The sequence below is a fragment of the Chinchilla lanigera genome, unplaced genomic scaffold (genome assembly GCF_000276665.1).
Source record: "Chinchilla lanigera isolate Chin_1 unplaced genomic scaffold, ChiLan1.0 scaffold00020, whole genome shotgun sequence".
NCBI lineage: Eukaryota > Metazoa > Chordata > Mammalia > Rodentia > Chinchillidae > Chinchilla > Chinchilla lanigera.
This window is the reverse complement of record NW_004955421.1, coordinates 203,089-214,976: the sequence shown is the minus strand read 5'-3', so window position 1 is coordinate 214,976 and position 11,888 is coordinate 203,089. Positions and strand designations below refer to the sequence as shown.

At 45.5% G+C, this 11,888-nt stretch overlaps 1 protein-coding gene across 5 annotated transcripts; it reads right to left on the bottom strand.

Moving 5' to 3' along the window:
* Nucleotides 1-4,032: 4,032 nt before the first annotated feature.
* On the bottom strand, nucleotides 4,033-9,680 carry Ccr4 (chemokine (C-C motif) receptor 4). 5 transcript variants are annotated; one of them, XM_013513641.1, is made up of 3 exons: nucleotides 9,574-9,680; nucleotides 9,325-9,466; nucleotides 4,033-6,373 (listed from the first exon to the last, which is right to left on the bottom strand). In XM_013513641.1, the coding sequence occupies exon 3, from the start codon at nucleotides 6,320-6,322 to the stop codon at nucleotides 5,237-5,239; it is 1,086 nt and encodes a 361-aa protein (XP_013369095.1). In that variant the 5' UTR covers nucleotides 6,323-6,373; nucleotides 9,325-9,466; nucleotides 9,574-9,680; the 3' UTR covers nucleotides 4,033-5,236. The 5 variants fall into 5 exon arrangements, with proteins under 5 accessions (XP_013369095.1, XP_005383688.1, XP_005383686.1 ...); XM_005383631.1 differs by having other exon boundaries at nucleotides 4,033-6,353; XM_005383629.1 differs by lacking the exon at nucleotides 9,325-9,466.
* Between the last annotated feature and the right edge of the window lie 2,208 nt (nucleotides 9,681-11,888).

Here is an 11,888-nt window from a genome sequence, read left to right as displayed (position 1 = left end):
GTGGAATTACAGGTGTGCACCACCACCCCTGGCTCTGTTCTTGTAGCATTCCTAAAGCAATGTTGCTCCCCACAACGTTCTCCATCCCTGTGCGGGTGCGTGGGAGGGGACCTGCACTGTGATTCCCAGGCTGTTTTCACAACCTGCTGCTTCTTCCGCTGCCTGCCAGACAGCTGCCTCCTGCATACCTGGCTTTCAGCAAACCTGCTCCCTCTGCTTTCAAGGGCCAAACTGGGCCTAGTCCTGACCCACGTCATTTGCGGCTCAGCTCTTGGCCCACACAGGTACAGCCCTCCCTTCAGGAAATGGCCTTATCTTTGCCTTCCCCACAGGCTGTTGCCTGATAGAAGCTGCTTTGGGCAGAACCTTACCAATATGTGGAGTCTAAAAAGTGTTTCCCACTTTGATTGAAAAGGGAATTTGTGGTTTTTAAAATTCACTCTTCTTTATAATTTCCCAGGAAAAAATCAAAATAAAGATTCTTGTAATTATGTTCCTACCAAAAGCCTAGGGCTGGGGACATAGCTCAGCGGCACAAGTGCCTGCCTGGCAAGTGCAGGGTCCTGAGTTTGATTCTCAGTACCAAAAAAAAGCCTAAATGAAGTAATGTTTGACCCAGAACCCACCCACTATTTCTGGAACAATTCAGTCACTTTGAACTTGGTCAGCAAGTTTTATTAGAAACACAGTTGGGGGTTTTGGAACTAGGACTAGTAAATTTTGTATAGTTAAACAGAAACTTGCCACAGTGTAAAATAATTGTAAGAAAAGAAACTCAGTAAATCTAATTGAGCATCTGCTTTGTGTCTGGCATTTTTCTATACAGTTAGGTGGTAGTTACTGTTGGTGCCTCAGCCCAGTTCATTATTAGAATGTTGTTTCCCCAGAACGTCAATTCCTTGGAGTAATACAATCAACCATTATCTATCTAAAAAGTGACCAAAATGTTTCAGTATACAAAAGTACCAGTGGCTTTTTTTTGCCTTTTTTTGGTTGAACTGGGGATTGAACTCAGTACCTTCATATTGAGCTACATCTTCAGCTCTGTCTTGGTTACTTTTCTCTTGTTGCTGAGACAAAATACATGATGCCCAAAATTAAGGAAGGAAAGTTTTACTTAGCTCAGAGTTTGTGGAGGTTTCAGTCCATACTCAGCTGGCTCCAAGACAGAGTGGTACATGGCAGAGGGCAACAGTTCATGGCACCAGAAAACAGCAAAAGCAACAAGTGCAAAAGCGAGGAGCAGCAGGCGTTGGACCATGAATCAATCATAAACTTTAGAAGCCTGCACCCATGACTGCATGAGGCTTTGGAGGGACATCCAGACACAAACTATAACAAGATTTCCAATTTTCTGAAAGGGGATTTTGGAATCATTGTAAGCACCTCATGAGTAAAGTATTGTGCGCGCAAAATGGATTAACTAAGAGAGGCTGGGATGGAGCAGGCACTGGCTGAGTATGAGGTATAGGACGCAGGGCTGTGGGGCAGCAGGGCAGATGTGAGGGACATGTCTCGGGGCATGTGCAGGCAGCCAGTGCTGCGGGGAGACTGAGGAGAGGAACCAAGAGTCAGGTGGAGCTGATGGCCACAGGGCAGTGGAAGGATGTCGCAGCTGCAAAGACAGTCCCACACCTGGATCAATCTGTGTTTGTATTACCTACTTGCTTGTCCACAGTATGATCACAAAGTCCTTGTTTTAGACTTGAGGTTCTCAGAAAGATGCTGAGCTTAGCATGCAAATTTAAAGCAGAGTCCTTTGAGGATCCAGTGAGGGCATGAAGGAAACAGGGAGGGCAGTAAGGAAAGTGGAGCTGCGATGTTGCTGCAGCAGAGCCCCCAGCTGGAGTCGTGGTGGCCCACAGACTTGCCCCAAACCTAGGCCAGGGGCACTTGCCTGTGTCCCCTTGTCATCCATCACTGGACAGGAGCTGCTCCCAGGGAGGTTCTTTGGGAGCAGCTAATAGCCATCACTCCTGATGGGGAGCAGAGGAGTCCTGACCAGAACTGCTGCTGGTTGTCTTCTTTGGTCTCATCTTTCCCTACTTTGCTCCTATTCCCCACTCCCACACATTCAAGTTACCTACAGAAAAATCTACCTGCCACTTCCTGAACACACACACAGCTTCTCAGCACTCCCTTACCTTTCCATATGCGACCTCACCAGCTTAGAAAGCCCTTCCTGGGGCTGGGGATTTAGCTCAGTGACAAAGCGCCTGCCTGGCAAGCGCAAGGTCATGAGTTCGGTTCCCGGTACCAGAGAAAAACCAAAAAAAAAAAACAACAACAAAAAAAAGAAAGCCCTTCCTATGCTCCTTCTATGAAAATCCTGCTGCTGCTGCTGCTGCTGCTGCTGCTGCTGCTGTCTACTTCAAAAGCTAAGGCTGTTAGGAAAACTTGCGGTGGAGTCATTTTCCAAGAGTCTCATTGTGATTGTTGTATTTGTCTTGATTGGACTGCAGTTAATCTGTTTGTGTTTTCCTTTATCAGACTGCAGACTCAAGAAGTGCAGAACTTACTCTTTTATCCTTTTATTCCATGGTCAACACTCTGCTTAACACAAAATAGGCATCCAACAGGTCAAATTTAATTGTATCAAATAGTTCCAAAGCGTTGATAGTTTGTTGGGGAAAAAAAAATCTCCACAAGGAGTTGAATACCTTTGGTTCCACTGGTATTTTTCCTTTTCATGGGAAGATAATCAAATTAATCCACTAGACCTACAATAAACAGCTATTGGTGAGCTATTTTTGATTGTACTCTTTTTTTGTTGTTTTCTAAAATAAGGTCTTACTATGTAGTTCAGGCTAGCCTTGAACTCACTATGTAGCATGGGCTGGTCTTGAATTTATAGCAGTCATCCTGCCTCAGCCTCCCAAGCGCTGGGATTATAGACATATGCCATCGTGCCTGGACTCTCTCTGTTGTTTTTAAAACCACATGAAAGTAACCGTCATGATATATACAATTCAGCAGCATTTAGTACATTCATAATATCTTGTAGCCATCCTGTTCAAAAACATTTTCACCACTCACAAGCAAATGCATTTCTGTTGTTCTTATGCAAATCACACCTGGTCTGTGCTCCCCAGAAGCTGGCAGCATTACAAGGACGAGATGGCTCTAATGTCTGAAAGTGTCGGGAAACCCACCTTTGTGCAGAAATCCTGCTGGCTTGTTTTCTACAGCTGTGCTACCGAAAGAGAGGAAACACTTTTTAGTGTTCTGAGAGGGTGATATCCGGATCTCAATTCCTTGCACTGAGGGCAAAACCCCCAACTTTGGAACAAGAGCAGGCTGAGGATCTTGAGGCCATGGGAAGATCCCGCCCTGGGGTGGAGGGATGGGCAGCAGTAGCCCGTGCCTCACCACAGCTTAGTGCTGTCTGTGCAGGGAGTGAGGGGAAAGGAAACTCCTACGGCCAGTCTGTCCCTTGGTGCCCTATTGCTGTCACTGGAATTTAATGAACAAAATGACAAGCTCTGCCAGGAAAGGGAAGGCACCCTTTAGTTGAGCAATTCTAAAGCCCATCTTTCTCTAGGACTTAAGAACATAGACACTGTGCATTAATCATTTATTTCTTTCAGTTATTCAGAAATATATTCCATTTTACAGATGAGGAACCCATGGCTAAGAGCAAAGTAACATACTCTGGCTTAGAAAGAACACAGGGCTAAGATTCAGGGGATCCCAGGATATCACATAGAGGTTTTCTCAAGAAACACTGCCCAGGAGCTCACAACATGACAGTGAATCCTTGTCGCACCCCATGTGAACTGTTTACATCAAATCCTTTGGTTCCTCTCCTGGGGCGAATCCATGACATTTACAACACATGGTGAAGTGTGGACAGGTAAGCAGCCTTCACTCTTCTACATTATGAGACCAAACACAAACATGATCAAGAGAAAAGACAGTTCTGTGAGACTATGTACAAGGTCATTTTATTTTCTATCCAGGTAACAGTATCATTTTAATTTTTTTTTATTTTTTTTTTATTTTTTTTATTTTTGAGCAAGAATGGAACTCAGGACCTTGTGCTTGCCAGGCATGCCCTGTGCCACTGAGCTATCTCCCTAACCCATAACTTTCTCTTTTAAAACCACTTTTCTTAAAGTAAATTTTCTGGAACTACATTCTTTGTAACTAAGGAGCATGCAGTAATACGTAAACTTAACAGAAGCATTTTAACTCAATTGCTAGCAAGAACGGTTTTGGTTTTGGAGGGACCAAGTCTCATAGAGCCAGTATTGTAACAAAGAAGTGAATCCTTGTATAATATGATCTGTAAGTCATTTTTATGCCACATCAGCAATAACTTTCAGTATTCTTCCCTTAACTGATGGCACTTCAGAATGACCAGGGAGGTATCTGACTTAACTAGCACACCTTATTTTCAATTTTGAAGGCTATAGTTGTGAAGAAGACCTAGATAAATATGTTCTAAGCTTATGTATTATCATTTTGTGGTGCTGGGGACTAAACCCAGGACCTCGCACAAGCTAGGCAAGGGCTCTATTCTCCTAATCCCCTGTATATCATTTTTAGGGAATATTCACCTATTATAAGTAAAACAAAACATGTCCACATGAAAATGCAATTATGTTTGAGTTTCTACAAGTGTGTTTGGATCTTAAATGCCTTATATTTTACATTTGAAAATCAGACCACACTGTCTTCATATCCTTACACTTGTAATCAGCAGAGAAAGTTTGCCTTTAATTAACAAATAATTCTTCACAAGAAAAGGATTGAGATATAGGTTCATGATTTCACGCATGGTTTCTGTACACATCTCACGTCACAGAATATGCCATGCTTCAGATATATTATTAGAAAAACAATAGGACAGCATGTCAAAGTTTTCTACATTGTTTCACAAAAGCTACAAATTTCAGGGTCCATTTCCCTCTGGAGAGCCCCGATTGAGGTTAGAGGGAACAGTCTTTCTCTTTCAGTGTTTTCCATACCTTCATCACTGTTCAGCATTCTCTTCAGATCTGCCTCTTCCTGCAGGCAGGCCTGGGGAGAGGAAGGCTGCTCAGTCCAGGTGAATCCTTATGGGCTCACCTTGGCTGTCAGAAGAGGAAAAGCTGACTGCAGGGTGAGAAGCCCACATCTGGCTGTGCAAGCCAGCCTTGCTCCGGACACCCGCTCGGGAACCTCTGACTAAAACCCTCTAAGTATGCTCTGAATGTAGGCAGCTCATTAACTTTGTGCTCTGTGCTTTCATGCTTTACAAACCATCGTGGAGCTCATGATCCATGGTAGACTGCGTGTAAGAGGAGCTGGGTGTATCAGCAGAGTAAATCTGGAGGAGTGCACAGTACTGGCAGGGTGCAAAAGGGCCCCTGCAGGTTTTGAAGAGCTGCACGATATACTTGCGAAATTTCTCCCCCAGAAAAAAGTAGATGATTGGATTCAGGCAGCAGTGAACAAAAGCCAGGGTTTCTGTGGCCTGGAGAGCAAAGTCCAGGTACCTTTCCAAGGTGCAGCTCTGAAGGACTTCCAGCTCTACCAGGGTGTTCAGGAAGAGCGTGATGTTGTACGGTGTCCAGAAGCCCAGGAAAAGGACCACCACGGCAAAGATCATCTTCACCGCTTTGTTCTTCTTCTTGGTTTTACAGTGCTGCAAGGTCCTAATGATCATGGAGTAGCAAAACAGCATGATCCCCAAGGGGATCACCAGTCCTAGAATGTTGATCTCCAGAGAGCTCAGAACCTTCCATGTGGTGGAGTTCACAGAGTACCTGGTTTTGCAGTAGGTGTGGTTGTGCTCGGTGTAACAAGTGCTGAACAGGAGGCCAGGAAGGGAGGCGAACACTGCCACTGCCCATGTAGCCAAGCTGGTGACGACCCCATAGGTAAAGGTTCTCACCCTCATCGAAAACACCCCGTGCACAATGGCCAGGTATCTGTCAATGCTCATGAGCACGATGAAGAAGATGCCGCTGTAAAAGCCCACCAGGTATGTCCATGAAATCATCTTGCACAGACCTAGCCCGAAGACCCACTGGTCTGCAGTGTAGTAGCCCCAGAACGGGAGTGAGAGCACAAAGAGCAGATCCGAGATGGCCAGGTTGAGCAGGTACACATCGGTCATGGACCTGAGCCGCTTGTACTTGAATAGGACCAGCACCACCATGGAATTTCCAAGCAGACCAAACAGAAAGACCAAGGAGTAAAGAGGAGGCAGGAAGAGCTCCCCAAAAGCCTTGACGCCTTTTTTGTCACAAGGCCCGGGCATACTGTTTTCATAGAGGTAGTAATTGCTATAGATACTTCCGTCCACGGTGGTGTCTGCTGTGTCAGTGGGGTTCATTTTTTAAATCTACAGGCTCCTCGAGGCTGGTCTGGGTGTAAGCAGAAGAGGCTAATGAGAGGGACAGCAAGCGAGATTCCCGTAAGAACAAGGGTCAGACACAGACAGTGCACAGCGCAGCTGCACACTGTTCTACCCTAGGTCATTTATTTATAATATGTACTATATGTTATGTGTAGTATCTAAAGTCCAGGCAATATATATAATACATATAAAAATAAAATGTGCATATAAAAAAACCTACAGTATACTTTCCCCAGCTGAGGACCTCAATTCCTAGCAGGGCTGGGCAGCCGCAGGAAAGAATCCTGCAGCCAGATGGGCTGGGCTTACATTCCAGCTCTGCTACTCACTGATCCTCTTAGCCCTCTGCTGCAACTTCAGTTCTCACTGGTAAGTGAGGACAGTAACACTCCTTTTTCAGGGAAGTGTATTTCAAGAATGTGAGGGCTTTTAAAAAAAAAAGTTCTCCCTATGTAATTCAGGCTGACCTTAAACTCACTATGTAGCCTGGGCTGACCTCAAACTTGCACTGATCCTCCTGCCTTAGCCTCCTAAGTGCTGGGATTACAGGTGTGCACCGCCATACATGGCTAAAAATGTGTTTCTAAACCATATTACGTAGTCTAGAGTTACTAAATTTACTTTCAGGGATGACAGCATCAGTGCATGCTCCCAACAGTACTGCACATTCTGGCCCTTTCTCACATTAAAAAAAAGAGAGAGATTAAAAATGCATACATGGGGTTGAGGATATAGCTCAGAGGTAGAACATGGGCTTAGCATGCATAAAGCCCTGGGTTCAATCCCCGGCACTGCAAAAAAGAAAACATTTCCACCTCAGATTCCAGGTAATCTTATTTCACTATAAAGAAACCAAGTTAGTCACCTGCCTTTATATAAAAACTAATTCCTTTTGCACCCTTTATATAGATTTCAAAGCACGTTCACCAATACTGCACATTAAAATATCATTCACAGCAGAATTCTTGTATGCTAAGCTAAATAAGCATAACCAAATCAGAGCATATAAAAATTAGTCTAGATTCCTGGAGAAAGCAGTACTTCAAAATTGACAGAGTGGGCTATCACGATCATCACTAAGCTCAAGAAGACTTTCAAAACCATCAAATTGGAGTCCAGCCTGGGCAACTTAATGAGAGCCTGTTTCACTTTTTCGTTTCTTAAAAGGGGCATTTGGTGCCAGATGTGGTGGCACACACCTGTAACCCCGGTAATTAGGAGGCTGAGGCAGGAGGATCAAAGAATTCGAGGCCAGCCTAGGTTACATAGTGAGTTCAAGGTCAGCCTGAACCACAAAGTGAGACTCTGTCTCAAAAAGGAAGGAGGAGCAATTGGAGATGTAACTCAGTGCAAAGTCCCTGGGTTCACAATCTCCCCTCTGCCCCTTAGAACTAAGTGACTTCCAAAGGCCATACACGTGTGTGTAGAACTTGCTACTTGGACCCCAAGTCACAGTTATGAGCTGGTAAATGGGATGTAGGACTAAGGGTGGGGAAATGCTTCACAGCATTTGCTGGCCCCTGTGGCATACATCCTCCCACAGTAATCAATTCCAAGCTACCAGCTGCCTCTTCAGACTTCTGGACATGTAATAATCTCTTAGGAGCCATGGTATACATGGCTCCATTACCTCCCCGCCAAGCCTCTATGTGCTCTCTTATGTGCTCTCTTAGGAGCCATGGTATACATGGCTCCATTACCTCCCCGCCAAGCCTCTATGTGCTCCAGAGCACATCCGGGGAGCGGCCACACCTCAGGCCCTCTAGGAACATGTGGCCAGTCCTGAGCCACATTATCCTAATGCAGGCAGTGGGTTCTAAAGCCTTTCAGGAGGTTACAATATTCTGGTACCTTGAGGAAACTTTTTGGTCTTTTCATCAAAATACATTTAAATCAAAAAACAGTTGAATGCATCAAATGCTTTAACAGTAGAAATTAGAAAATTCCTTGATTACCAAAAATTAAAAAAAGAAAATCCCAATAGATCTTGAAAAGACATAGCCAGAAAGAAAGTCTCCACTACCCCAACCACATTCTTTTGTTGTTCTTCTCTTTTATTTTGTTTTTTTGAGGCAGGGCCTTGCTAGGTAGTTTAGGCTGGCCTTGAACTATGTAGGCCATGCTGGCCTCAAACTCTAGCAACCCTCCTGCCTCAGCCTCCCTAGTACTGGGATTACAGGTGTGCATCACCATGCCCAGCTTTCATTTTCTATCTAAATTGAGAGCTAAACTAGGTCCGTGGCGCATGTCTATAATCCCAGCTATTTAGGAGGCTGAGGCAGATGGGTCAAAAGTTCAGGATCAGCCTGAACAACTTAGCAAGATCTCATTGCAAAACAGAATGAGAAGAGCTGGAGCTGGAGCTCACTGGTAGAGAACTTGCCTAGTAAGTGTGAGCCTCAGTGCCTGCTATGGGGATACACACACACACACACACACACACACACACACACACACACACACACAGGAAGCAGAGACATTAAAACCTGAAAGTTACACACATGCTCACCTATCTCCCAGAGCAATTCAGGGAGCGAGGTCTATCAGACTCCAGGCTGGCCCTGGCTTCTTCCTGCCTGCTCTCGTGACATTCCGTATTAAAGCCTCTCACCTGTTCTGCAGTTCACAACTAGTCCCTCTCCCGTCCTTCCCACCGCAGCCCCAAGGCTGTGCTTGCTGAGGGAGATTCTGGGTTATTCCTGAACATGGATGCTGAAGACCTGGTACATGGCAGGGTCACCAGTGAAGTTTGTTAAATGAGCAAAAATTGTATTATTTCTTCACCATTTTATCAGCGAAAATTAAAAGGAAAAATAAACAAGGCTAAAGAGGAAAGTTTCAGAATCAGCAGACAAGAAAGACCACTGCTAAATGTTTGTAATTGTATGTGTGCGCACACACACATATGTATGGTTTCTTGGCCCAAGAGTCATGATAGAAGCAACAAGCAGAAATGTTTGGACGTTGATGGAAGTTACCTGTTTCTCCAGGGCACATGGATTTAGGACAGCTGTGCCCGCAGGGAGGAGAAGGAAGGAAGCCCACGTGTCCGGGTGCCCATCAGACGAGGCTCCACAGCGTGGGGACAGGCAGAGCACGGAGCTCCAAGCGAGCTGCCACCTGCGTGCACCAATGTGACCAGGACGCTCAGACGTCCGGGCTGGCTGCCTACTGGGTCACCTTTGGCCCACACTGCAGTCCCTGCGCGTGTCCCCGTCCCCATTTACCTGCTTTTCTAAGGAGGCTCTGGGAAGGCAGAGGCAGTGTGATGCTGGCGCGAGAAGCACAGGTGTCTTTGAGGGCATGCGGCTTCCTGTGAGCACAGCTCTGTACCTCACGCAGCTCTGCTGAGCTCAAGTGGGGTTTTTGATAGAAGCAGGAAACAGATAAGTGACTCATTTCCAAAAATGGAAGGTTTGGGTTTTCTCTGATGGAGAAAGGAAGAATCTGAGAAGAACATAAGGAAGAAAATGAAGTAAGTTTTTTTAAAGACCTTTTATATTCTCAAAAATAGATTGATTGGGGCCTGGGGATGTAGCTCTGTGGCAAAGCACTTGCTGAACATGTGAGAGGCCCTGGGTTCAAGCTCTAGCACACCATACACACAAATTGTTATTGGCTTTTTAATGAGGAAAAAAGTTCCTTTTAACTGAAAATGTTCCTTGTACTTTGAATCAGGTTGGTAAATGCCCTGCAGAGTGCTGATGTTCTCCGAATGAAGAGGATCTGAGGAGGCCAGATGGAGAAGACCAAAGACAATTTAAAAAAAAAAGGGTACTCAGGCCAGGTGTGCCACACACCTTTAATCCCAGCTCCCAGTACGTGAGAGGCTGAGGCAGGAGGGTGGCAAGTTTTAGGCCATCCTGAGAAACTTGGATCCTGTCTCAAAACAAGAGGCTGGGGAAATAGTTCAGTGTTAGTGTACCTTGGGTTTGATTCCCAGTACCACCCCCTCCCCCCAAAAAGCACCTTGTAGAGAATAGTTTTTACAAATGTGTGTAGCTATAAGTGACTTGAAAGATATTAGTCAGTGTTCTCTGATGCAATAATGGACTTGTCCTCAGTGTCGTGTGAAATGACAGTGTAGCTTCAAACCCATGACCTCTCAAGCCCCTTCTGCTTGGAAATGTGGAGTTTCGCCATCATGATTAAAAGATCTAACATTTGTAAAGCACTTAGCATAGTACCTGATACATGTAAGTACCTAACAGTGGCAACAGCAGTGAGAATTAGTAGGATGAATAAAACACAGGGAAAGCTGCTTCTCCTCACAAAGTTGAGCCCTTTGCCATCGCTGGGATTTCAAACAATACAGGGTGACCACACTCAACGTTCCAGTCAGTGTTTAGATCAAAAGCAAGGTTCAGCTACACATGGTGGGGCACATCTGTAATTCCAGAAGTTTGGGAGGCTGAGGCAGGAGGATCAAAAGTTCAAGCCTAGCCCAGGAAACTTAGCAAGACCCTGTCTCACAATTTTAAAAAATGTTTTTAAGAGTTAAGAATATAGCTTAGTGCAAAAGCCCCGAGGATATAACTCAGGGCAAAAGCACTGGGTTCAACACTCATGACTGGAAAGATTTGAATACTAAATTACAAAAAACCCACTTCCCCCCAAAAGGCTGGGTTTTTTTGTTTTTTTAACATAACATCCATTTCACACATGAGGAAATAGGAACCCAGAGAGGGAGGCTATGCCCAAGGTATCACAGCCAGTGGAGATGGGGCTGGAGCCAATACCAGATTCCCGACATTGCCATGGATGTAAGGTGCCAATGGACTTAACTTCCAAAATTTGAGCAGAGGACCAAACAAACCCCCAAGCCCACCCTCACCAAGACTCCCAAACTCTGCCCAAAACTAAGTTGGTACAGGGCAGAACCCAGGCCTGGTGTCTAACATGAGACTATAGCGACCTCTGGTGTATGTGTGAAGCCCTATTTGAATACCAAAGATAGACATCAAGGCCAATTCCCCAGGCTAAAGGTACTAACTAAACTGACCCAGAGAGGACAGCATTTCTGAAAACGAGAGTCAGATACCCACCGACCTACAGCCTTCAAGAGGAGCCCACAGGGTCCCACTGCAGCACAGTAGTGGTTAAGCATCCAAGCTCAAACAGAGAAATACGCAAGCCGTGGTCACACAGAGCCGTATGCAGGGACAAGGTAACAAGCACTCCAGCCGTACTGCATGGTGAGGTGAGGTAGGTTTCAAGGCCTTTCTGCCAGTGGATGCCCTGATTGGATCTGGTGGGCTTGGAGAAGAGGGGTACACCCCCAAGTGTACGCGCTACCTGGCCCCAGGACGATTGGGGCTGCTGTGACCCCTAAATATGAGATCGGATAAGGAAGAAACTGGGGTGTTGACTTAGTGGCTCAAAAAGAAAAACTGACCAGCCTCAAGCCAGGACCTCAAAACTGGGTCAAGACAACATTTAAAGCAACAATTATGCTGGGCATGGTGGTGCATGCCTGTGAGCCCAGCACTCCGGAGCTGAGGCAGGAGGATCACTGTAAATGTGAGGCCAGCCTGGGCTATAA